This window comes from Yamadazyma tenuis, chromosome 1 (genome assembly GCF_029203305.1).
Source record: "Yamadazyma tenuis chromosome 1, complete sequence".
Taxonomy (NCBI): Eukaryota; Fungi; Ascomycota; class Pichiomycetes; order Serinales; family Debaryomycetaceae; genus Yamadazyma; species Yamadazyma tenuis.
Window position 1 is genome coordinate 1,660,439 of NC_089461.1, and position 25,583 is coordinate 1,686,021.

The 25,583-nt window shown below is 43.6% G+C and overlaps 13 protein-coding genes across 13 annotated transcripts; 6 read left to right on the forward strand and 7 right to left on the reverse strand. All coding sequences in view use genetic code 12, as the record gives it.

Moving 5' to 3' along the window:
- Nucleotides 1-70: 70 nt before the first annotated feature.
- Nucleotides 71-2,341, reverse strand: PSN45_000797 (uncharacterized protein; the record flags this gene model as incomplete). Its single annotated transcript, XM_006688191.1, has 1 exon — nucleotides 71-2,341. The coding sequence occupies one exon, from the start codon at nucleotides 2,339-2,341 to the stop codon at nucleotides 71-73; it is 2,271 nt and encodes a 756-aa protein (XP_006688254.1).
- Nucleotides 2,342-2,492: 151 nt separating this feature from the next.
- PEX7 (peroxisomal targeting signal 2 receptor) lies at nucleotides 2,493-3,602 on the reverse strand (the record flags this gene model as incomplete). Its single annotated transcript, XM_006688192.1, has 1 exon — nucleotides 2,493-3,602. One exon carries the CDS (start codon nucleotides 3,600-3,602, stop codon nucleotides 2,493-2,495), a length of 1,110 nt encoding a protein of 369 aa, XP_006688255.1.
- Nucleotides 3,603-3,680: 78 nt separating this feature from the next.
- PSN45_000799 (choline kinase) lies at nucleotides 3,681-5,318 on the reverse strand (the record flags this gene model as incomplete). Its single annotated transcript, XM_006688194.1, has 1 exon — nucleotides 3,681-5,318. One exon carries the CDS (start codon nucleotides 5,316-5,318, stop codon nucleotides 3,681-3,683), a length of 1,638 nt encoding a protein of 545 aa, XP_006688257.1.
- A 519-nt stretch (nucleotides 5,319-5,837) lies between these two features.
- PSN45_000800 (uncharacterized protein) lies at nucleotides 5,838-7,637 on the forward strand (the record flags this gene model as incomplete). The annotated part of the gene is made up of 1 exon (XM_066157525.1): nucleotides 5,838-7,637. The coding sequence occupies one exon, from the start codon at nucleotides 5,838-5,840 to the stop codon at nucleotides 7,635-7,637; it is 1,800 nt and encodes a 599-aa protein (XP_066013622.1).
- A 50-nt stretch (nucleotides 7,638-7,687) lies between these two features.
- Nucleotides 7,688-9,247, reverse strand: PSN45_000801 (mitochondrial 2-methylisocitrate lyase; the record flags this gene model as incomplete). The annotated part of the gene is made up of 1 exon (XM_006688197.1): nucleotides 7,688-9,247. The coding sequence occupies one exon, from the start codon at nucleotides 9,245-9,247 to the stop codon at nucleotides 7,688-7,690; it is 1,560 nt and encodes a 519-aa protein (XP_006688260.1).
- A 231-nt stretch (nucleotides 9,248-9,478) lies between these two features.
- NIT3_1 (Omega-amidase nit3) lies at nucleotides 9,479-10,369 on the forward strand (the record flags this gene model as incomplete). The annotated part of the gene is made up of 1 exon (XM_006688198.2): nucleotides 9,479-10,369. The coding sequence occupies one exon, from the start codon at nucleotides 9,479-9,481 to the stop codon at nucleotides 10,367-10,369; it is 891 nt and encodes a 296-aa protein (XP_006688261.1).
- A 708-nt stretch (nucleotides 10,370-11,077) lies between these two features.
- On the forward strand, nucleotides 11,078-12,634 carry PSN45_000803 (uncharacterized protein; the record flags this gene model as incomplete). Its single annotated transcript, XM_066157526.1, has 1 exon — nucleotides 11,078-12,634. One exon carries the CDS (start codon nucleotides 11,078-11,080, stop codon nucleotides 12,632-12,634), a length of 1,557 nt encoding a protein of 518 aa, XP_066013623.1.
- Nucleotides 12,635-12,769: 135 nt separating this feature from the next.
- fmo1 (thiol-specific monooxygenase) lies at nucleotides 12,770-14,209 on the reverse strand (the record flags this gene model as incomplete). The annotated part of the gene is made up of 1 exon (XM_006688200.2): nucleotides 12,770-14,209. One exon carries the CDS (start codon nucleotides 14,207-14,209, stop codon nucleotides 12,770-12,772), a length of 1,440 nt encoding a protein of 479 aa, XP_006688263.1.
- A 591-nt stretch (nucleotides 14,210-14,800) lies between these two features.
- Nucleotides 14,801-16,042, forward strand: PSN45_000805 (uncharacterized protein; the record flags this gene model as incomplete). The annotated part of the gene is made up of 1 exon (XM_006688202.1): nucleotides 14,801-16,042. One exon carries the CDS (start codon nucleotides 14,801-14,803, stop codon nucleotides 16,040-16,042), a length of 1,242 nt encoding a protein of 413 aa, XP_006688265.1.
- An 856-nt stretch (nucleotides 16,043-16,898) lies between these two features.
- Nucleotides 16,899-19,760, forward strand: PSN45_000806 (uncharacterized protein; the record flags this gene model as incomplete). The annotated part of the gene is made up of 1 exon (XM_006688203.2): nucleotides 16,899-19,760. One exon carries the CDS (start codon nucleotides 16,899-16,901, stop codon nucleotides 19,758-19,760), a length of 2,862 nt encoding a protein of 953 aa, XP_006688266.2.
- Nucleotides 19,761-19,889: 129 nt separating this feature from the next.
- On the reverse strand, nucleotides 19,890-20,834 carry PSN45_000807 (uncharacterized protein; the record flags this gene model as incomplete). Its single annotated transcript, XM_006688877.2, has 1 exon — nucleotides 19,890-20,834. One exon carries the CDS (start codon nucleotides 20,832-20,834, stop codon nucleotides 19,890-19,892), a length of 945 nt encoding a protein of 314 aa, XP_006688940.2.
- Nucleotides 20,835-21,073: 239 nt separating this feature from the next.
- Nucleotides 21,074-21,958, forward strand: PSN45_000808 (uncharacterized protein; the record flags this gene model as incomplete). Its single annotated transcript, XM_006688204.1, has 1 exon — nucleotides 21,074-21,958. The coding sequence occupies one exon, from the start codon at nucleotides 21,074-21,076 to the stop codon at nucleotides 21,956-21,958; it is 885 nt and encodes a 294-aa protein (XP_006688267.1).
- Nucleotides 21,959-22,077: 119 nt separating this feature from the next.
- On the reverse strand, nucleotides 22,078-25,368 carry PSN45_000809 (uncharacterized protein; the record flags this gene model as incomplete). Its single annotated transcript, XM_006688205.1, has 1 exon — nucleotides 22,078-25,368. The coding sequence occupies one exon, from the start codon at nucleotides 25,366-25,368 to the stop codon at nucleotides 22,078-22,080; it is 3,291 nt and encodes a 1,096-aa protein (XP_006688268.1).
- Between the last annotated feature and the right edge of the window lie 215 nt (nucleotides 25,369-25,583).

Consider the following 25,583-nt stretch of genomic DNA (forward strand, 5'->3'; position numbering starts at 1 on the left):
CATTCGGTTGCAAAATCCGAACATTGCTGTTATGCTGTTTATTGGTATCATACTACTCATGCTTATATATTCATACTTCGTTGGTAATCTTACTAAATGGCTTATTGGGTCTTCTGCGTTCCTTTTTGTCGTTATCGAGTTTCATGTCGTTTAATTTGATGGTCAAGGGATTAAAGTCTGCCGGGGCTTTCTCGACGATAAGGAGGTTCTCTCGTTGAAAGAAACTGCTCAAAAGCTCCACGGATGCTTCAAGCTTTGAAGCATCGTAGAAACTCAACCAAATTTCGAAGGACGCTTGCCGTTCGAAAAACGTCATTTCCATGTTGTGGAACAATTTGATAGGTGTGAGCACTTCCTCTGTGAATCTAGTAGACCGCAACAACGAGTTGAGTTTTGGATGTCTGTTCAACAGAACCTTATAGTTGGTGGGTAAGCTGTTAATCAAATTGGTGACGAAGAACTTCAACTTGATGTCTGAGCCCTTGATGGATATGTCTTTAGACTGGTTGTCACCGAAATCTTCGTAGTTGGGCCAGTCGATGAAACTTTGGTGTTCAATCTCCAAATTATTCATGGTATTCAACTTGAAGTTGTTAATCAATAGCAAGTAGTGGGATTTCAACAACTTGAAGTCAATTGAGGTGTAGATGGAGTTGTTCAAATTTTTGTTCAAGTAGTTGTGGCTTAAATTGTTTTCACAACAGCTCACCATCAAACCGTCAATTTCGTCTTTGACCAACTGGATGTTGGACGAATTCTTGGTAGGACACTTTATCAACACATTATTGAATCTCTTAAATCCGTAATAGTTATTTCCACCGCCAGTGCTGTCTTTCCTCTGGCTCGAGAATTTGATATAGACATTGTACTTTTTCATGATGCTCTGGATAATTAAGCCTCCGTTTCCAATGATGGACTTGTGGAACATTTCCGGAATGTTGAACTTTAATTCAAATGGCAACTCGTTCTCGATTAACTCTATCATATGAATCAAGCCGTTCAAGTTTAGGGAGTTCTCAATCACTATATCGATCAAGAAATTGTACTCATTTAAATCCAAGAACTTCACAACCGACGCATCGTCTACCTGGTTCAAGATCTTCATCACTTTCCCGTTCTTTTTTCCGCTGATGAAGTCTTTCAGGTCTCTGTTGATTTCAATCAATAACTGGATCTTGAAGTTCAAGCTGTTGGAGTTAATCACACCCAAGAATTTTTTAACTTCGGTGTTTTCTCCCACAATCTCAAGACCACTGTAGTTCAACTTGACAATCAACTTGAACTCCTTCACCAACAAGTCAGTGATTTGCAGGTATCTCATAGAGTGCTCATTGTTAATCAACAATTTGTAATACTTGCTTGTTATCAGATATATGTCCTTTATGGCGTCATTAACATTGGCTTCATCGAAACTTTGAACCGTTACTTTGTTGCTTGAATCCCCCAATTTGGGTAGCAGGATGAAACAGCAGTTTTCAAGCATAATGTTCAACAAATCAAAATCCCGGTTCAATACCAACAAATCCAACTTTTCTTTGGACACCTCGATCACCTTGGTGTAGAATGTAGCCTCCAAATTGGAGACAAGCTTGTTCAAGATGGCCTTAGCACTCAAAAGCTCGACCATTTTAGAAGCAGTGATCCAAATCTTGAATCCGTTGTAGTCGGAGTAGATTCCAGAGTTGTACAAGTCAGGTAACAAGTCTGGTAAGTACATATTTGCGTTCAGCTGTTTGGCGATTTCGCTGAAGTTCAGCAATCTTGGACCCCCAACGAGTGGAAGGAGCGATAAGTTGATGTTAACCGAGTCGATAAAGTAACCGTTTATCATTGAGTCCACCAACACCCTCAATTCGGTGTCTATGACCGTCACATTGTCCTGGCACCCAAAGACCATCATGTTGGTGGGATTGACAATAATCTCGACATTGTACAATTGCGACAACTTGGTCAATCTGCAGAAGAATTCTGGATCCTTCGACATCTTTGTCACTTGCAGCTGCACTAACTCAATGGTTTTGCAAGTGATATTTTTGTACAGCCCCAAGATGATATCTCTGGCATAATTGACAAAGTCTTTGGAACCCTGGAAAAACACCGTCATTACTGGTAAATCTGCCGTGGGCCCCGAAAGGTCGACATGATCACCTCCATCATGGGCATTCAACTTGTGCACTGCATCCTGCAACTCCCACAAGTTGTCCAAGATTTCACAATTGGGATAGTTCAAATGTGGTAAGTGGTTGGTACGCCATAAGTGGTTGTGGGTCTCAAACACCGTTGATGAGGACTTGTTTTTCAAGAAATACCGAAAGTCCAAGTTCACGTATAAAGACTCCATGTTCGCTAAAGTACAAACAGGGGCCCGTTTCCTTTAAATAGTAGTTGCAATGAGTTGGGAATGATGTTGATACTCTTACCGCATCGGGCAAGCCAACACAAATAGCGAATGGATCTATATACAGGACAGTAAAATTATCCACCACAAACCACTATAGTCTCTTAGAGTCCCACACGTACACCATCTCATCCCAGCCAGTGGAAGCACACCACCCGGGCTCTCCCCAGAGAGAGTAGTCGGCGCCAATCACAAACTCTCGGTGGTTTTTCATGATACCTCTACATCCTCCCACCCCAGTGTTGAGAAAACGAGCACGCTCATTAGACTTATCTTGCCACACCCGGCAGGTCATGTCGTACGAGGTGCTGAGGAGCTCCTCGCCACTATGGGGCGACCACACCACCTTGCGGACGGCGAAGTCGTGGCCCAAGAGCTCGTTGAGCGGTGTGGGACCTCTGGCCGTGTGCGATGGCATTCCTGGTACACTCTGGTCAACCCTATTAATCATCCGTAGGTCCCATATTCTGACCGATTTATCGGTTCCACCCGAAGCCACGATGTTGGCCTTGTACTTGTTCCAGTCACAAGACAATGCTTCGAGGCCCGAGTGGGCAATGTACTCCACTGTCAACGGACGAGGAGACCTGATGTCCCAAACCTGGACACGAGACCCCCCGTTACATGAGAGGATCGTCAGTGGCAGGTGGGGAGAGAACACAGCGTTGTACACACAGTTGGCGGTATTGATCTGTCGGTGGTTCTGCTGGTGAGAAATGGGAACCGAGGACGCAAGCTGCCCACCACCGCCAATTGACAGATCCCGCTCCGACGCGAGGGTGAAAAGCGATTGTGCCCGACTGGGATCCCATATCTTGATTGTACCGTCCCACGAGCTTGACAAAAATGTGTTTTTCTCGACCATATTCCAGTTCACACAAAACACTTCCCGAGTGTGTTCCTTAAAATTCATCACTGGGAACTGGCCCACTGTGAGATCAAACAACTTGATGGACCCGTCGCCACACGCACCCACCACCTGGTTCTCATGAGCCTCGCTCCAGCTCACGTCGAAGAGTCCATCCTGGGTGTCCCATGAGATGTCGTTGATGATTTGTCCCGACGGCGCGATGCTGAGCACAAAGAGCCGGCCATTGCCCACCAACCCGTAGTTGGACGACGTGGCTACCGCTAGTTTGTTGTCGAAGAACGGCGAGTACTGCACACCGTAGCCGTTATAGCCTGAGGTTCTGAATGAGAGCATGTTGAGAAGAAATTGCGATGCGAAGACTGCGAAAACTTAGGCTACTTTATATTGAAAGCAGAGCTTTATTATATGTAACTACTCGAGGGGCCCGAACACCAGGCTATCGAGCGTCTTTACTAGATGCTGGCACTGGGGGCTGAGAGACAGCTGGTCAAAAAGTCCGTGCGAAATAAAATCCCCTATAGCAAGTGCTGCTTTTTGCTGGCTGTACTTAATATAGTTGAACTCGTCATCAGCAGAGGTGATTTCATCTTCGATGGTACTTTCGTTCAACTCGACGCTGGTGAGACCCGTGGTGATGGTGTACGTGCCGTCCACGCCTCGTTCCAAAGAAGTGGCTCCTAACTGCTCCACTATATCCTTTTGCTTGAAAGGCCCGTTTTGGATCAAACCCCAGATACACCAGTAAACCTGGACAGATGCTCTCCAAAAAACACACTCATCGTATATCTTCTTGATCTCGAACTCTATCAACTCGGCGGGCGTGACCTTGGTGATATCGGGCTCGGAGTCAACTTTCAAGTTTGATGAGGGATACTGGAAGTCGTACTCGATGTACGCTTTGATCAAATTCAACTGCTCTAATTTGGTTGGGTACCTCAGTTCATCTAAAAAGTACGACTTTTCAGGGTCATGGTAGTTGGCCATCCACTCGGAGAAATGGTTCACCAAGTCGAAGGCTGGGAAGTTGGCTCCCCCGTATTCAAAGTCAATCACCACCAAACTGGTATCTCTCTTGTTGCTGGTGTTTTTGACTCCGGTAGAGGTGCCTTCTCCCACAATGATATCGCCTGGATTAAATGATTCATGCAACAACAAGTTGCCGTATTGGGTGTCATTGTGGCAAAATTTGAAATTCGACGCAAACCCGGTTCTTTCATACTTGGTGAATAACCAGTCTCTGTACTCAAACACCTTGGCTTTGAACACCTCATACTCCGTCAAAAAGATGTCTTCGTCCTTGATTCCATGCTGGAGGAAATTTTGTCTAAGATCAGTCTCATAGATTTGCAACCATTTGCTGATCAACTTCCAGCACATTGGCACGTTATCCTTGTAGTCTTTGTATTCCAATTGGATCTTGTAGTGCAAATCCTTCATTCTTCTACCTAGCATCTGGGAGATCACCTCGTGTCGTATCTCCTCCTTAGTTAAAGTCACAAAACCTTCCAAGAATTGCTCAAATCTCCCGTTGGTGAAGATTCCCAACAATTTGGGACCAATGCGCTTGAGGCACAACTTGATCAACACTTCTAATTCCAGCTCCCGGTCGATGATCTCGTCGACGTTCTTCCCGTAGACTCGCAAGAGCAACGAAGGGATCTTGATGTACCCGTCTCTGTACTCAATTTTGTAGATGGAGTTTGTCAAAGCTCCTGAGATTCGGTTGACTTGGATGTTTTTGGGGTCCAACTGCTTTTTATGCCATTTGCCAATTTTCAAGGTCTTGATCAACGCCCAAATGTCTTGTTTGAAGAAGTCAAGTGGCAAAGAGTTGTCCAACGTGGCTTGCACGGAGGGAACCACGGCGTCATCGACGTTGGTGGGAACTACTGATAACTTAGTTAACGAGGATGAAGAAAGGGATCTTCTACTTCCCAACGACGGCCGACGGTTGGAGCTGGTAGAACGCGAGTTGGCTGTAGAGTTTCTTGTCCGGGACCTAGACCGTGATCGGGGGGTACCGGAGAAGCTGGCTGGGGTGATGTCCATTTTGAATAAATAATAGTGGTCGTATCTTACGAGTGATAAACTATTTTGGTGCGACAAGAATCTGGAGAACTGCTGCGAAAAAATATTATAGGCGAGGAGGGGGTGAGACTGTGGGGATGAAACCGTGGAAATCAATAGAGGATGTACAAGAGGATACCAGGGCATGAGATCTAAGAAGATTGTGTTTACTGGAATTGGAGGCTACGCCAATATGCGTTTGTATTCTTTAACCACAAACCAATCGATAGAATTAGTGCTGCGACCAAAAAGTTACGGCCACACCGAGCATAGTGGTGTCCGGGTTTATAAAACATTTTACTCAAGTTTGTGAATATCAACGGCTTTATGGAACAATTGCTCTGTTAAATACCCTCAGAACTCAATAAAACAATATAAGCTACTCAGTTACTCTCAATTCACTCTAGCACCTCTCAAAATTCTATTATAATCACCTTCCATTTTGTTTACTCGCATTCACCACAACTACATTCGCGTTAGAAAAATTCTACACAACACTGGATGCTCTTTTTGTTTTTGGTTGTACTGGTTTGTATAAACCTCTTCCTAGGTAGTCTCTATCAAGGTAAGGACCATCAGTATCAACTGTTTGAATTTGACATCAAAACAAAACTCAAAAAATGTGAAGAAGAGTTGAAGGAGAAGAAGGATCAGTTGAACCTGATACTCGAATCCAATGATTCACTCTTTGAAGACAAGGAAAATGTATACAAAAAGGATATAGAGGAACGCCAAGCCATCCAGAAAGATCTTGAGACCAAAATTAAAGTGTTGAAGACCCAATTAACGGAACAGGAGAAATCAATTAATCTGTTCGAAACCAAAAGCAAAGACTTCGAAGCCAAACTACAAGCTAGTGATGAAGAGAAGGTCAAAATGGAAACCTTATTCAGACATAAGTTCAATTCCCAGGTTGAAAGTTTGATATCCGAAAGAGAAACCAAGATCGATGACTTGGAAAGAACCAATGAAGATTTGAGAAATACTATGGCTGAGCGTACAGAGTACTGTCAAAAGATTGTTGAAGCCAGCGAAAAGAAACTTTTAGGATATAGCGAGGAAACTCTCAAGTTTGAACGCGAGTTGAGTGTTAAGGACAAACTCATAGAAGGACATAAGAGGGAAAATGAAGAGTTGCAAAAAGAGAATAAAGTGTTGGTGACGAAAAATGAAGAGTTAACAAAGGAAATCGAAGAAAAGAACTCTCAGCAATGGGAGAAAGAGCTCCAGTCCAAAGACAACATAATCGAGGAACAGAAGAAACGTATAACAGCTCTAGAAGCGGAGGTTAGTGCATTAGAGACTAAGCTTACAAACGCGGCTATACCTGTTGCATCTTTGGAAGAAGAAATAATAGTATACAAGAAAAAGTTGTCCGACACCTTGAAACTGTTGATTTCACATAAAAATGATATACAGTTGTATGATATTGTTAGAGAGAGATATCACTCTTTATTTGAAAAGTTCCAAGAGGTTATTCCTGGTTTGAGCGACATCAACATTGACGATGAAGAGTTTGAGGTTAAGGAAAGCGAAGAGTCAGTACAAGAAAATGAGCAAGAACTAAAGGAAGAAGTTAACATAGTCGAGGAGTTGAATGAAGGTTTCCTCCAAGGTAACGAAGAAACCAAAAAGTACCAGATCATACTCAAGGGTGTGGTATCCAGACTCAAAGAGCTTGCAGATTCATTGGATGAAAAGACCAATGAATCTAGTGCATTACAGAAAGCCCTTGAACTGACCAAAGACGCTTACAACAAATGCGAGGCTGATCTACAAAATATGACAAAAGAAAGGGACATCCTTAAAACAGAATTGAGTGAGTCTCAGAAGTTAGTTGACAGTATCAATGAAAACATATCCCACCTTAAGCACGAGAAGGAAACCTTTTCTAAACGCCTCAACGCTGAGAAAATAGCCCTGACTGAGCTAAGGGATCTGGCTGCTGCTTCAGAGTCTCGGTTGAAAGAAATCGAGGCAGCCAGAAGAATCCAGGACCAAAAGATGGTTTCTGATGCTGAAACTATCAAAGCCAAAATATCAGAACTTGCCGAAACCGAACTACAAACAAAACAGCTAGTGACCAAAATCAACAAATTAACCTCTGACTTGGATCGGAAACAAGAGGATATATCACTGTTGAACAAGGATCTAGATTGGTACAAGAGTAAGTTTGAGGTTCTCAAGAAGGAAGTTGGAGATGAGGAGCGGAAGAAGGTCTCTGAAGACAAAATACTGAATAAAAATTCTGATCAAACTGACAAGGAATATGGAACATTGGAATCATATGTTGGGGTTTGAATGTATGTATAGTACAGCAATATAATTTAACTAGAAAACTATTTGATATACTACTCAAGTGGAATTTGGTGGTCGTTTGCATCGGTGATGTCAATAAAACCATCAGCAAGATAGCCTCCACCCCAAGAAGCGAAGGCGCCAGGTTTGAAAGGAGCAGGGTCCTCTGCCTTCTTGGTAATGTCTCTAGCATACCCAAAAATACCTTCTTTCTTCCACATATTAAGGAACTCGTTATTGAACATGTTAATACCTTGAATAGCAAAAATTGGTTGCACTTGCCAAATAGCACCCATTTCAGCAAGATCATTATGGAAGTTCTTGACCTGCTCTTCGGTATATCCTGCTTTAGCGAAGTTGTAAGCCCCAACGTATCCAAATCCAAATACCCGGCCTGGAGAGACCTTACTCAATTCCACATGGAACTTTTCCACATCAGCAGGGATAGGAGCATCAACACGACCCCAGGTTGTGTCAGTCAATGGCAAAGCAGCGATGGCTCTGTCAATAACAGACTCAATGCACTGCTTGAACAAATAGTGACCATAGGAGTTTCTACCATCATCCCAGTCGAAGAAAATAGTCTTCTCTGGAGCTGCTTCCTTGGCATATTTTCTTCTCTTGGTTAAACTAGCAAACTTATCACCGTCAATTAATTTGCTGTAAGCAGCAAACTCATCTGCAGACAAGTCTTTCTCTGCAGCTTCGTCAAAAGTCATGACTGCAGCATCTTTGAACCACTTTAATTTCGCAGCCCCGATACTTTCTCCAGCTTGTCTTGCATCAGCCAACACCTTTATCAATGGAGCGATGTCTGGGTTTGTGGAACCCATAACGTATTTGTGATCCCTAGCATCAAATACAGAGGTAATGAAACCGCACTGGTACGAGTCAATACGAGACATCAACAAAGTGTCAGCACCCATCACATCGATTTGAAATCTGGCTGCGGTAAGACGCTTCAAGTATTCACTGGTTGGAATAATAGTTCTACCAATACCCTGGGTGAACTTCTTCAAACCAATGGCCAAATCGTCTAAGTGGAACATGGCCACCCCAGCTTCAACAAATACTTTAGTGCACTTGGCAATGGTGGTAACACCTCCGAACCCCATGTCTCCATCTGCAATGATGGGAAGTAAGAAGTCAAACTGAGGATATGTTTTTCTTTCTTCCTCGGACAAAGAGAGAAGGTGTTGTCTTTGAGTACGGTCTCTCCACATCTGAGACTTTACAATTCTGTTGACAACCCTTGGAACAGTGTCCCAAGGGTAGTCTGCATGATCCACACCTGGCTCCTCGACTTGAGTGAGTCCACTAACACCCCCAGACACATAAACACACTCTAAACCGGCTCTGGACATTTGGGAGGCAAGCAATGGCTCAACGCATCCAACTGTCATGAGAGGTTCTTTGGCAGCACGGTAAGAATTCAAAGTTTTCCAAAGTTTTCTAGCTTGGATGGACGAAAGGTAATCGGTCTTAACACTGTTTCTAAACTGAGCAACTTCTTCAGCAGTGTAAGGTCTTGTCAAGTGCTTTTTGTGGTCCATTGCCCACCATTCCTTGATTTCTTTGATGTCTTTTTGGTAAGTATCTTCTAATTCTCCCATTTTGTTTGTTTAGTCGAAGATATTTGGTTATTCAGGACAATTTAAATAGTTTCTTATCAGGAATCGGACTGGCTGCGAAAATTTATCTTCGGATTAAGCACCTCTTTCCGTGGATCACCAATTGCCGTCCGAAAACGTCTCCTATATGACTTGACTCTTGAAATCACAGTTTGTATAAAAGGACAAGGAGGATCGGAGATACATTATTATAGTCTTTACCCACCAAAAAAAATGGTATTAGCTAAACCTTTAAATGTGGCATTGATCCAAACGTTGCCTACTGTTGACCTCGAAGCCAACCTTAAGAGAGTCGACGAGTTGGTAGAAAAGGCTATGACAGAAAAACCAGAAACAGAAATGATTGTCTTCGGGGAGCATTTCTCTACTCCACTTGGAAAGGAATATTATGAAAAGTTTGCTGAAGAGGTTCCAGGTCCAAGATCGGAAATGTTGTGCAACATCGCCAAAAAGTACAAGGTCAATGTTATTGGGGGTTCTTTCGCTGAAAAATACAAGGACACTCTCTACAACACCTCCTTGTCTTTTGATAAGACTGGTAACATGATTGGATACCACAGAAAAGTCCATATGTTTGACATTGATATTCCTAACAAGATCACTGCTAAAGAAAGTGACACCTTCACCGGAGGAACTTCTGCCACTTTGATCAAGGTTCCAGAGTTTGGAGTTGTTGGTGAAGGAATCTGCTACGACATTCGGTTCCCAGAACTTGCAGCCATTGCTTCAAGAAATGATGCCTTTTGTATGCTATACCCAAGTGCCTTCAACACCACCACCGGACCTCTTCACTGGTCACTTTTGGCACGTTCTAGAGCCATAGACAACCAAGTTTATGTCATTATGTGTTCACCAGGAAGAAATCCAGACTTCAGTTACCCTGTCTACGGTCACTCTCTTATTGTGGATCCAAGTGGAAAGATCCTTGTTGAAGCTGGAGACGGAGAAGAGATTCTCTACAGTACTTTGGAACCCGAAGCCATTGCTTCATTCAGACGGAACATCCCTCTTGAAACTCAAAGAAGATTTGATGTTTATAAGGACATTTCTGATGGCGCTGTGACTGCGTGTATTGAAGTTCAGGATACCGATAGTGATAATTAGGGATGCTAATAAATTAAATATCAAACTAATATGCCTCTCAATTTACAGTAACTCGTACACCCCTCAGCTTCCTGTTGTGTATTTTGTGAATATCCATCCTAGTTCTAGTAGTCCACTTTTCCTTCGTACGCCTTTGTTTCGGCAATTGCGATATTCAACGAAAATTGCAAACGGTCGCTATTACCACTTCCGTGAAATCATATTCTCTTTTCTTTTAAGGCACCAATCACATACCTCACATACTTTTCTGTTTGATCTCTTCCATTCATAGAGTGGGATATAACCTTATCCAGTCAGCGCGCGATAAGGGAATTGATAACTGCTTATCTAAATATAAACATGCCGATGCGGGTTAACTGATGCCCCATACGAGACGGAAACGCTGCAGTAAATCCGTCCAACGTTCTGATAAGTTCAATTTTTTTTTTTTGCAATAATTATGGGCTCTAAGAATGTTGTTACTGTTCAAATTTACCTAGTAATGCAACTCACAATGAAGACTTTCTAACAAGAAATGAAGTATCACTGACAGGTCTGGGCCCTTCAGAAACTCATAAACAATTAAGCCCTCAACAATCATCATTCAAGGCACATTGGTCCGAAAAATATGCATTTCGAGATGATAACGGAAAAAGCATCGGTTTCCGCAGACCACCCTACAAGTTTAGTATATAAGACCACACTCCATTTCCTTCAACAATCCAAACAATGACTTCTCAAGAATCTATCACCAAGAAGGATCAGCTGGTGGTTGACATCAATGAGATTAACAGTAAGGATGAGCTCATCCAGAACTCCAACTCGCTCTTTGCAAAAGCTGAAGATATTGCTGCAAAATACGCAGATATATTAAAAGATGGATATACCAAAGCTGAAGAGCGGAAAATCCTTTGGAAATGTGACATGTTTCTTATCCCCTTTCTTTGGTTGAACGTTACTTTCGCTGCTATGGACAAGGTTTCCAACGGTACTGCTTCCATCTACGGTATGCAAACAGATCTTAATCTTGTGGGAAACCAGTACAGTTGGATTGGGTCATCGTTTTATTTTGGTTATTTGTTCTGGTGTTTCCCTAGTAGTGTGATTCTTCAGAAATTACCAGTTGCAAAAGTGGCCGGTTGCTGCTTCTTTGTATGGGGAATTATTTTGATCGGTTCGGGGTTTGCTAAGAACTTCCAGACAATGGTAGCCTGTAGAGTTCTTCTTGGGATTTCTGAGGCACCTATTGTACCAATTAACCTCATTATCATGAGTATTTGGTACAAGAGAGGTCCCGAACAGTCTATCAGATTGGGTCTTTTTTACACTGGGCTTTCTACTATTTTTACCGGTACTATTGGTTACGCTGTTGGTGGTTACACTGATGTCAAGTACCTGCCTTGGAGATACTTTATTTGGATTATTGGATCATTATCTTCCGTTTACGGGCTTCTAGAATTCTTTCTTTTGCCCGATTCGCCAGTCAGTTGTCGTTATTTGAACGAGAGAGAGAAAGCCATTGTTATCGACAGAGTCAGAAAGAACCAGACTGGAGTGAAGAATACTAAGTTCAAAAAAGAACAATTCTTTCAGACTTTCAAGGATCCTAAGGTATGGATTATGGTGGCTATCCAGTTGTTTATCTCGATTCCAAATGGAGGTCTTACCAACTTCAGTCCTTTGATTGTCAATGGGTTGGGTTGGAGTTCAAGAGACAGTACCTTATTGACTATGCCCACTGGTATTATGCAAACGGTATCTGTGTATATGGCCAGTGGAACCCTTGCTCTTTTGGAAAAGTTTTTTAAGAAGAAACACTTTAGAGGAGCTGTGCTCTGTTTCTACTTACTTCCTGCCTTTGTTGGTACAGGATGCTTGTACAAGCTTCCTTTAACATGGTACAGAAGTAGACTTGTTTCCCTCTACTTTGGGTTCTTTTACTTGGGATCTTACATTATTTCCTTGAACCTTATTGCTGCTAACCATGCTGGGTTCACGAGAAAGGTCACTGCCAATGCTATCTACTTCTTGACATACGCTGTGAGTAACTTGATTGCACCTCAGTTTTTCAAGACAAGTCAATCTCCTACATACACATTGGGAGTGGCAGCCATTTTTGGGGCCTACGCTCTTACAATTGTTTCTGTCTTGTTGTACATGGTAGTCTGCTGGAGGGAGAACAAAAGAAGGGATAAACTCTATGGAGAAGCACCAGAGGAAAATAGAGAAACAGATTTCCTGGACATGACCGATATTGACAACATAAACTTCCGTTACAAGTGGTAATCGGTTTTTATGTTTTGTGACTTCAATTCTTTGTGACAATTATATTTGTAAGAAATAAAATGCTTTTCGCAGCTAAGTGAGTACGTATTAGTCTCATTTGTGCATATCTTTATTAATAAATATAAATAAATAGGATTATTCGGCCGCACCAAGGGCTAATGGACTTTCGACCAAAGAGATGTTTGCATCCTTTCGGAACGTCAGAATGCCTCCAGTTGATGCCCCGTTGATTTTCAGAAATGCAACATAAGTCTTCTTAAGAAGGTCAAATGAGGCTCTAATGTTAATATGCTCTTGACTCATGTAGTCAGGATATCTTCCATCCGGCCTGCGTGAGTTTTTGATGTCTCGGACAAGTGAGTTATAGTAAAGCACATCGTCAGGATTTCTCAATTCATGGAACTTTGCAGAATTAGGTCCTGACTTTTGTGCCCAATTGTTTTCCCATGCAACCATTTCATCATAACTAGGCAACTGAAGATCCCGTTGAAACAATCGAGATAACCATGCCCCTTGTAACTCAGTCAATATCATAGGACCACCGTACAATACGATTCCTACAAATGCTAATCCAGGGTAGTTATACGGTACAATGTGGTTGTATATGCCATTAAGCCGATTTCCATCGGTGATAATAGGCTTATCTAAGTTGTTGATAGTCTTCAAATAAGGGACTGATTTCAAGTATCCGGTTGCAAAGATGATCTTGTCGACTCCAACTATGGTCTGACCGTTGACCAATTCGACAGCTTTAGTGTCTGCAAGAAATTTTGAAATCTGGGGAACTTCGATAACTTGTGGATTCCGAACACCCTTATCATGGAAAGTCCTCACCGACTTATAAACCTGAATAGAATCAGGTAACTCCTCAGCTAACTGATTTGCTATGTCGATAGCACTAGCCAGATTTCCCACAACGATGATTTTGGAATCGGCTGCAAATGCTGCCGAGTTTCGATACAACTTTGAGTGTGAGACTGACAGGGGAAACTTAGTGTTCCATTCCTTAAGGCCTTCAACGTCAGGAATTCTGGGTATATCATAGTGGCCACAAGCACTTATCACTGCGTCCACAATATATTCTTGGGTGGTTGTACTGTTGGTTGGTCTTACGGTTACCTTCCATCTTAAATCAGGCAATTGTACCACATCGTCCACACTAACACCATACTCAATGTACTTATCAATGGTTTGAGCAACACCCTGTAAGTATTGGGCCACCTTCTGCCTTTCAGGGTACAAAGGGGTATTAAGGGGCCATTTGAAGTCCAAATACGACATCATTTCGTATGGCACGTTTGTCACCAAATTGTCGTAAACGGCACTAGGCCAATGAAGATTGGAGTCAGGCTGGACTGAAGTATGTGGGTCCAAAGAAGGGACATCAATCGACCCGGAAGCCGGCGTGTGGGTCCACAACCCCCCACCCTGTGGCCTTCTTTCAAATACTCGAATACTGGAGTACTTATCTTCATCTCTAAGAAGGCCTAGAGTTGCACCTACTCCAGCAGCACCACCTCCAATGACTATAACATCTTTGACTTTTCTAGGAAGTTCGTACGATCCAGAAGTCATCGTTGGAGGTGAAAAAAAAGCAGATCAGGGGTTTTAAGTGTATCGGCATTACTGAGTCTGTGGCTGTTAAAGTTAATGTGTGAGAGTGTGAGGGCCGATTAGCAATGAGATGCCACAGGTTGCGCATACACGAAAATAAACCGGGTTATCTAATAATTTGCATACAGGGGGTTTTAGGGGGGTCCACTTTGATTTTGGAGATCTGGAAGATGTAGTGGGGTGTGGTTCGATCTGTCAGTTGATCCAGCGATTGATCTGGCTCAAATTCATCACATACTCGTCGAAAAATATATTTGTGTGATAAATCCGGGAAAATCCCAGGGACATCTAGCGTCGCTTCCAGTACCATTTTGAGACTACCAGTGAGGTCTATATTGCGCCCCTGATATTCAGATCCTGATTTGGCCGTCTATACTTTCCATGTTATCTGGTGATTGTGCCCAATGCCACAGTTGATGGCTGCGAAAATTGTGGTGGGCCCAAATACTCTATTGCTGTGGGGTAGCCACAATACATTACTAAGCACCCACTACCGTCGACTATAAAACACCACTACGTCTTCTTCAATGACGATCAATACATAAAAACAAAATGGCCACCACTGCTCAGACCAACGCCGACCTCGATCAAATCGGAAAGATTCTTGCCAAACATGGCATCAATGACACCACCAACGACAACAAGATTGTGGTGGACCTCAAGAACGTCAACGGGTACAGACCCGGGTTTGTGGACTCATTGTCAGGCGACGAGCTTCCGGAACATACCAGAAACAGATTTGCAAAGTACGGGATCGACTTATCCAAGGGATACCCTGAGAGACCAGAAAACATCCCCCACTTCCTCGATGAGGGATACGCCATCAGAAACCGGGCGAATCCTGATTATGTCGAAAGAGGCCGGAATGCCGACCCCAGCAAGAAAAACTTACTTGGAGCTGCTAAGGAGATCCGTGAAATCACTCCGTTGATTGGAACGGAAGTAGTGGGTTTACAATTGGGTGACTTGAACGAAAAACAATTGGATGAATTGGCCCTTTTGGTAGCTGAAAGAGTGGTGGTTGTGTTTAGAAACCAAGACCTTTCTCCCCAGAAGCACTTGGAACTCGGCAAATACTACGGTGAAGTCGAAGAGCACCCATTGGTTGCCCACGTTCCTGGTCTTCGTGGGGCCACCACCGTGTGGGGGCCTTTCAACCGTGTGGGGCCTTTGATCACCTACAAAAAGGGTCTCCATCAGGGCTGGCACACGGACTTGGACCACGAGTTCAGCCCAGCTGCCATCACGCACCTTCACCTCGACTCGATTCCCACTACCGGTGGTGACACCGGATTTGCGTCAGGGTATGGGGCTTTTGACAAGCTTTCGCAGCCATTGCAACAATTTTTAGAAGGCAAGACCGCGGTGCACAAGTCTGCTCACCGGTACTTGAACAGAGACAATGTTCTTGGGGCTCCTGAACATATCTTGAGAGAGCACCCCTTGGTAATTACCCATCCGGTCACCGGCTGGAAGTCACTTTTTGTCAACCGGGCCCACACTGTGAAAATTGTGGGATTGGAAGACTCGGAGTCACAGGTGATTTTGAACTACTTGTTTGACGTGTACGAGAAGAGTTTGGATATCCAAACCCGTGTGAGCTGGCAACCCACCAAGCCAGGGTTGGGTACTTCTGTTATCTGGGATAACCGTGTCAGTAACCACATTGCAATTCCCGATTACAACGATCAGAATGGTAGACTCAGACACGCAGTGCGGGTGACGAGCTTGGGAAATGTGCCAAACTATGACAAAAACTCAAAATCGCAGCGGGAGGCGCTTTTTGGTGCTTGAGCGGTATTAGATAAATTTATAATCAATTGAGGTATGATTCAGTAGTAGCATGGTGTGAATAGAGCAGTAGGATTATTCGATTTTACAGTAGTAGAATCACATACACAGAAGGTTCAAATGTGTTGTAAAGCCCTAGAGTTTCGTATAGATGGCGACCATCAACCTTACCCTATTGTTTACTGTTTACCGCCCGCCTAATAGTCGCAGCCACGCCACCTCTCATCACCACCACTCACCAGCAGCACCCTGTCCACCACTGTGTCCACCACTTACCAGAACCACAAAACCCCACATCCACAAACCCGCACCTATCCACAAAACCCCCACCCATGTCCTGTCCTCAAGCACGATCCGATGTGACACACTTATCTGACGCAAAAGCAACCGCACAAAATAAAAGAAAAATAATATAATGCTTCTCCTGAAATTTTCGTTACTATCCCAATTGACTTCTTCGAGCACGTATTGTTCCCGCCGGGTAAACCTGTAGATTGCTATTCGACCATTTAACGCCTCTATCGTGTTCAGATCTCTTTCAATAATTTGTACTTATAACTCCCCCTACCTGTCTGTCCTCATTTGCTTTTTTTAGCAATTTAGTAAGGTTAAAACGGGAGTATCCGCAGCATATCGTGCATACTAGAGTCGCAGCCCTCAAAACAAAAATAAAGACAAACCCTCTAATTTCACCAGTTTTTCCATCACCAGCTCGTCCACCAACTGTGTTTAACAACCACATCCACCCGCCTGATAGAGGCATCCTTCTTCTCCCAGCCCTTCGTTTAGCTGCTATCAACCCCGTCGACGGCCCCCCCATCGACTCAAGATGACGACTTCAGGCTTGCTCCAAAAAAACATGGACAGAAGCCGTTCCGTCAGCTCCCACAACTCGACTTCATCGTTGAACACCCTCACCACGCCCAAGTCCCGCCGGGCCCGGCTCTTGGACGAGTTGTCGGTGCCTACTCCTTCGTTTATGGATAATGATAAGTCCATTAAGCTCATGCTTAAACACTTTAAGCGCCTCGAACTTGGCCTCAATAAGTTCAACTCCAAGTCCGACGGCATCGCCACCACAAACATCCTCCGCACGGTGCTCTTGCCGTTTTTGCGGTCATCGTCGTTAAACTCACTTCTTGTGGGCATTTCCACCACCATCGGCTACAAAGTATATAAGAGCTTGGTATCAATTCTCTCATCGATATTGATCAAATGGTGGACCTCTTTGCTCAACTCCTTGATCAACTCGCACACGCTCTCGTCCATCGACCGGTCAGCGTACTTGGAGTGCATCTCCCGCATCATCTCGCGCCGGGAGTGGTTCCACCTCGAGGACGGACTTGTGGACGCCATCACCGTCAAGGCCCATGACGACATTTTGGTGCTCACGTTGGACTACTCTATCTGGAAGTTGGCGTCCATTAAGCACTTACCGCTCTCCATCTGTGCATTTGTGGGTAAGGTGTTTGCCTATGGATTTTTCCGACTCGAGGGTGTGAGCAATGCCCTCTTGTTTCTTCTCAATATCAAACAGCTGGTGTTTGAGGAAAACCGACGGGTGTTTCGGCGACACACCCAGGCGTCACCTGATGATCTCACCCAGCTCTATGCTACTTTTCCCAAGCACTTGCATTATCTCGTGGGTTTTGACGGGCTCCAGAATAAAGACTTGTCGAAGCACCAGAAGATCTTTCTCAACTGCCTCGTGCCTCCAAAGAAAGAGGTGCCGGGTATCAAGGACCCCAACGGTCTCTGGGTAGGCCGGTGGCTCAACAGCGACAGCGATATTTTCAACTCGTTTTTGCGTCACTACTTGCACATTTTGCATTCCACCTACTCCATCAATAACCCGGTGGTGTCCGATGGGATGTTGCTCAACTCTCCTGGGTTAAACATCATCATGACCCACCTCTTTCAGATTCTTCAGATCTCCGTGTCTCGTATCTCCAAGAACAACAGCAATCTCAAGATCAATCAGGACTTCCAGGTGATGCAGAAGCTCTCGAGTTCACCGGCAGCCACATCCGCAAAGTCCAATCTTCAGAAACAGAACGACGTGTTTTACAATTCGGTGTTCAAGATCTTCCGAACCCTACGGGATTTGAAGTTCAGCTTGCATTTGGAGTCTGCCACCTGTGACGACAAGTTCATGAACTCGATGATCGGGTACGTGGAGATGATCCTCAAGAGCTTTGCGCTGCAGATGACCATCTACGAGTTCAACAAGAGCTCATTGATTCTCAACATCATCTACGAATTTGTCAATAGCTTAGGGGTCATTGACTGGACGTTCTGGTTGAACTGCTGCCACTTGATGATTGAGAACACCGACCATATCCAGATCTTGTTGAAGAACATTTCGTTTCTATTCAACGTTTGGGACAAAATCCCCGAGATTGTGCCCCAAGTGGGGGCTAACACCGGCAACATCAAGTGGTTTTCCGACTGCAACAAGAGCTTCAAGGTAAACTTCATCGGCTGGCTTATCTCCAGCAATATCTGGGAAAAGTTCTTCTTGCATTGGAACCCACTTGTGCGAAACTATTATCTCCGACTTTTGATCTGGCAAGTGGTGGGTATCAACAACTTTGAGTCTTCCACCTCCATAGAAATCTCGTTGGAGATCCAGCACAAGTTGGACCAATCATACGCCACCTTCAACAATTTTTACGCCAAGAACCATGACAAAAACCACTACTTCAAGCCAGATAATCCGGTGATCAACCGTAAAATGGCCATTCTTCCCATCACCAAAGATGAGTACTTGTTGAACGAAATCACCAACCAAGGCGATGACGAGGCTGGTGACTTGACCAACTTGTTCGCTCCAAGCGAATTGAAGAAAACACATCCGTTTGAAATCTTTGATGAAGCCATTTACTCATGTTCCAGCTTACCCAAGGAAGAGGACGAAGACACCTCCAAACGCTCCAATTCTTTGGTGAACTCCATCGGAAAGATTTTCAAGATGTTGACTGTCGATGATAGCGATATTACCAAAGAAAAGAAGCCTTCAAAGATCCGTGAGTTTAGGTCGTCATCCAAATCTGGTTCCTTGACGTCATTGTCGACATACTCGTTGAAGTCTAGGTCTTCCAGTCCCCTGATAATGTCGTATAACTCGAGTCCCACGTCGCTCACTGACTTTTCGGAGTCCTCCAGTTCCATCACAACCGTGTCCACGGTCCCCAGTGAGCTGGCCGACCGATTGAAGTCGTTCACTCTCCCTCCCGAGATTGTGAGACCCGCCTACAAGTTTGAGCTTGTGCTAGATCAAAACTCCATCCGTGACAAGCACTTTTTAATGGCCAATAAGAACTATGTTTTTAGAAACCATGACTATTTCAAGTTACCTCCAACTCCGACTGTTCCTTCTATCTCCATATACTTACAGTCAGACATCTACAAAAAGTTTTATATCAGCACTGAAAACTACTTTTTGTTGGTAGACGACAACCAAAAGCTGGTGTTTGAGAACGGACTCTTTGACAGTCTCGACAAGGGCAAGTCCATCAACTACATCAACTTGGGCAAGTCGTTATTCGAATGGAGCCATTTGGTGGAAGAGTTTGAATCGTACTTGATCAACAAGGTGGAAGTGGACCAGTTCAATGAGAATATCACCAGCAACCATGAGTTGAATGAACACGATTACTTCCGCAAGATTATCCCGTTGCTCAGTCTTGACTCCAATTCCAAGCCCTTAAATGCTGCTTAGGGACCAGCACTAATTCTATCATTTTAGTTCTAAATTTTAATTGTGTACATTAATAGATAATTTGGGTTTTTAGTTGCACATAGATCGTTCAGGTTTTTGGAGAATCTCAGATTCCTTTTCGACTCAAGATCATTCAGGTTCTTCTTTTATAGACACCAGCTCTCCCTCGGCAACATCTTTAGACTCTTCACTTTTCACAGCAGACAATTGGTAGTTTTGTAACCATTGCCGCTCGTTCAACACAAATGCAGCATCCTCCTTGCTCAACGTCTCGTGATTGAACTGGGTTTTCGACTCGAACCTCTTTTTTCTCTTGCTGGTACTATCATCACTGGCAAAGAGGCCAAAAGCTATCACCAAGCTGAAAAACACCGAAAAACTCCAGAATATTAAAACTCCATACACAAATGACTGGATGGGATATTTCTGCAAATAGTACCGGAATCCATCCCTCTGCACTGTAAGCTCAAGAAATGTGTTGTCATCGTTCACTATCACGTGTCCCTCGATCAGAACGTGAACCACATGCTCCTTCAAGTGTTTCACTAGCTCCATGCCCGTCATCTTCAAGTACTCAAACTCAACATTCACATTTTTATTGAGATTTGAAAGCACCGGACTGACCCAGAATCGAAGATTATATGGAACTACAATGTTGTTGTGGCGGTATATTGACCGAGAATCACAATTCATGATGAAGTTGGAAGTTTTTATCACGTCAGTACCATCGATTCTGAAAGTACTAGGAAACCGGAACAAGTCATCGGCTCTATTCCTGTTACAGAAAAGTTCAAGCTTCAAACTTACCAGATACGCCAATCCCGGGTGTTTGTTGAGTTCGGGAATCCAATGATCTAAAGTCACGTTAGCAATTGAGGAGGCAAAAAAATTACCAGTATTAAAAAACTGGAGTGGAATCGAGTATGACCCAATTGGTATGAGTATCCGGTGGAAGGTCAAGTACGCCATTACGGAAATTGGTCCTAGGACCATGAAAAGCCAGAACCCTATGGAAAACACATATAGCCATCTTCTTATTATTGTGAGCAAGTTCTTTCTGTTGAAGAACCACATAACCATTTATGGACTAAAAGTCAGTCAGATTAAACTCAGGTTATTACTTTTGTGTACCAACGCAAAGTCTATCCTGAATTGATGGATCACAATGTTTTCGTGGATACAGGTAAATACCAATTTTGTGCACAAGCTCAACTGGGTTTTCCTTATCTGGATTTCGCGCAGGCTGAACCAGGTTTTTCCTCATCAATCCCTACGAGTAAAAGAATCGTGAGACTTTAAGTATCCTTGTATTGATGACCACCGATAGTGTCGAGCCTCATATTGCTGTGCTACTTTGTAACCGGCGGGATTCTCGCTTAGTCGACAAGTATGGAGATTTGGGCGATTTATGTTGTCAGTTGGTACAAAACTCTGGAGTTTCCAAGTTTCCTGGCAAAAAGTATACGGTTTACAGAGAAAGTGACGACCCAAACGAGGACTCCATTGAGCTCAGCCGTGTGTACCTCGAGCTCGTGGAGCGTATCGAGAAGAAGTTGGTCAAGGGAATCATTATCAGTGGATCTGTCTCGGATTCTTTTGACACCAAATTGTGGATCCAGAGATTAGACGAGTTTTTGAGAACTGTGGTGTTTTCAATTCCTAACTTCCCACTCGTGGGGATATGTTTTGGTCATCAGATCATTTGCAAGAATTTAGGCTGCAAAGTGGATAGAAACTTGCCGGAGGTTGGTTGGGAGTGTGGAATTAATACCATCAGTCTTAACCCTGAGATTTTCAGCATCGAAAATAACGGGTTTTTGGACATTTTGAAGGATAAGGAGATTGGAGTCATAAATGACCACTTGAATTTGCCTGAGATACACAGAGATATCGTGTATGGGTTACCGGCTGCCCAGAACTCTTATATTAAAGGTACTAATTTTGTATCAATTGGATCTTCTCCCAAATGCTCTATTCAAGGAGTTGTTACGGCTTCAGGCCCATTGAGGGTTTTGACTTTCCAAGGCCACCCGGAGTTTTCAACCGAGTTTACGTTGGAGTTGTTAAAGGATATGTATGAGAAGGGAACCATCGAAAAACCTGTATTTGAGAAATCATGCTACAACACCCAAATTTTGAACAATCAAGGACACTTAATTGCCAAATTGATCTGCAACTTTATCAACTCCTACAACTAACTCACGAATGTCTACTTTCATTTTGTCATTATTTCATAGAATTAGCTTATACAACTTATAAACATAAAGAGTTTCTAGTATAAGTGTGCTTGTGGATATGTTTCGGGTAGAAAGGTCCATTAATCGTCAAATAAGCTCTTCGTAGGGGAAACTATAGTGAAACCCTGAAGCTTGCCTCCTTTAGCATTGAGAGAACTGCTTGCAATGGACGAGTTTCCGTATCTTTCTCTAAGCTTCTCGTTCATGCTCATCTGTTCTTTCAATCTACTCTCTAGCATCTTCAACTTTTCACTGGCCAATTTCATCTCATAACTATGACTAGAGTTCAATTTGGTAACCACTTCTCTAAGGTCATCTCTTTGTTTCTTCAAGGAGTTGATTTCGAATTGGTCTTCCGATTGGTTCATGTCTTCGTTGTAAGAGTCGTTGAACGACGTAAAGCTGGAATTTTGCACCAATGACAAGACTCTCTGGTTCTTGGGGAGATGAGTTGGACTCAAGTTCGGAGATCTGTTGGGTGATAAGTTCTGTGAGTTCGTTTCCAAAGTAGCCAATCTCTTCTCAAGTTCTGGCACCACACTCAACTTCAACTCGGCATTCTCCTTCAAGAGTTCATTATATCTGTTAAGTAAATTGGTGTCTTCTTTGGTGGTCATTTGTTGGTTGGATATTTCATCTTCTCTTGATTGATATTCATTCAACTTATCCTGCAATTGGTTGCATAAATCGTTCTTCAAAATCAATTGTCGGTGCAACTCGGTCTTCTCGTAGTTCAACTTCAATGGGCTTGGAGTCTGGCCGTGCTCCATCAACAAAGCATGTTCTTCGCTGATGAATCTTAATCTTCTTTCTTTGGTGAGCTTGTCTTGAAGGTCACTGAGGGCCTTCAGCTTTTCTCTAATCTCTTTTTCCAAAACACCTGAAGCTGTGCCTTGAGAATTGCCTTGTGAAGGCTTTCTGATCTGAGATTCCAACTTCAATTCTCTTCTGATAGATGATGCCAATTCAGTTGTGACCAATTCCAATTCGTTAAGCAAGTCATTGTTGGCAGTCATGATTCCCAACTCTTCTTTCGTAAACTTCACAGGAGTTGGGTTGATAACTGGTGGTGGTGCTTGTAATGAAATACGTCTGGCACTATTACGTCTTGATGATGTTGGAGTGGAAGTCAAAGAGTTACGTTTAGATGAACGAGCTGAACTTTCGTGGAAACTGTCTTCATCTTCTGCAATACTTCCTCTTTTAGACTTGGAGAGTCTCTTGAAAATGTTTATCCTCGAACCCCGTTTCTCCTTTGCACCTACTACTTCCGACGTCTTGATCTCGATGCTCTCATTGCCAGGGCTTTCAACTAATGTAGAGTCAGTGATGTTTTTCATATCAGCCTTTTCGATTTCAGCCTTTTCAATGTTGACCGATGAAGTATTGGCAGTAGAAGGATTCGTTTGGTAGTTTTCCTTTGAGGCACTCAGGCTACTCTTTACCGAAGAATCGTTGCTCTTTATTTGAACGTTTTCAACTTGGTTGGAAAGCTGCGATGACTTTCCAAATGAAGCACTTCTAAAATTGTGGAAAGCAGTGTTTTCAGTCAAAGATCTTATTGACTGTTGCTTGCTGATTGGCTTAGGCGAGCTTGTTCCGTTCCAGGTATCGTCATCTTCATTCTCAGTATCAATATCACTAGTCAAGTCCACGTCTATAGTCTTGTTTGAATCTTCGGGAGTCGAGGTGTTTTGTAAAGAAGCACTTTTTCCGCTATCTTTAGAAGTAAATGAGTCCCGGATATTAGGAGATGGTAAATTCTTAGTAGGGGAGTTGAGATCATTGGCCGTGTAGTAAACATCACTGGAAGTGGACTCGTTAACGGCAGTGGCTCCCAATTGGTTGAATTTATCCTGGTTGCCGTATAAATGCTTGTTGATTTCATCACTTCCGCTCTTACTTAAAACATCCATTTCCCTACTTTGTCTGATATTGAACGAAGGAGACGTTTCATTGCTGTTTACGTAGCCGTTGAGGGGACTACTGTTTGTTGGAGTATTAGGTAGAGTTTCTTCCTCGATATCATTATTGTTGAACAAGTTCAACTTCCGCAATCTCATGGAGTTACTCTTCTTCAATGTGGATTTTCTAGAAAGCAGGAAAGCATCAGTGTCTTCTTCATTGTCAAATTTGTAAACCATATCATCGTCATCTTCGTTTTCTTCCAAAGCCAAAGGAGGAGGAATACGTCTTGACTTTGATGTTTGGGAGTTCACATCATTTAAAGTATGCTGGTCTTCCTCTTCTCTTTCCTCGACCACGTTCATGAGAGAATCGCTTGAGTTGTGGTTGTCTGGGGTGGAAAGATTTCCACCTTGAACGTATATCTGACTGTTCATTTGCCCGTTGGGGTGACCGTTCATCGGGTACCCATTCATCATTGGCTGGCCATACATTTGTCCATTCATCATTTGTCCATTCATCATTTGTCCACTCATCATTTGACCATTCATCATTTGTCCACTCATCATTTGACCGTTCATCATTGGTTGGCCGTACAGTTGCCCATTCACCATTTGACTGTTTGTCGTAGGCATCCCATTCATAGGAATCCGTGCATTCATCTGCCCGTGCATCGGTACTCCGTTCATCATCGGGTTCTGGTTGGTCATGGACATTGATCGGGGCATGTTCGGGTTCATTCCCATTTGCATCTGGTTCATATGTATGGGCACCCCACTGGGCATATACCCTTGCATTGGGTTGCCCGTCCGTAAGGACATGGCACGCGGGCCATTGGGAGTACTACTGCCCTGCGGCATCCCCATCGACATGGTTCTAGGAGGATTGCCGTTGCTAAACGAGTTGAAGGACATGGCTCTTGGATCTTGGTTCTGATTTGACATGGGATTACCGCCGGCCAACGACATGGCCCGTGCTCCGTTGGTCAAGTGCATCTTCATCTGGTGGTTCATCTGTTTTCTATACTGGATGTTATTTTTGGAGGAACCTCCGGTGCTCACCATAGGAATAATGGGAGTAGTGTCTAACGTTTTGGTTCCAGTCATGCCGTAGGGGCCTCTATCTCGGATATGGGAAATATCATCAAACGAGACGCTGCCCGTCAAGTCCTGAATATCTGCACCCTTTTCTTCATCAAATTGAGCCATCCCTCCGTCTACTCCTTTATTCCTCCGGAAGAGCTTGTTCATCGACATGGCCGATACAGACGTCATGGATGCCTTCCTTGACCCTGGCATGTGCGACTGAGATGTCATGGAGAAATTGGGGCTTATTAGGTCGTTGGTACTGGTGTATTGCAGTTGATACATCTGTTGATGGCTTGCCACTGGGTTGTTTCCAAAGTCTCCTCGATGCGTGTTGGGGGACCGGGTTTTATTTGTATAGGCGGCGGTTCCAGCGTCCATCGTGGTGGAGTTATTGTGTTATGTATGGCTTTGTACTTGTGAAAGGAGCAATATAGTGGGAATTCGGTTCTTGAGATCCTTTAGTTTGTGGCTGCAGTGAAGGGTACAAAGAGGGGAGCAATGAGTTAAACGGAACAACAGACGGATGATTTGTTGGGTGTATACGATTTTGGTTATAGCAATGAAAGACAGCTAGCGAATGTGGGTTTTGATCA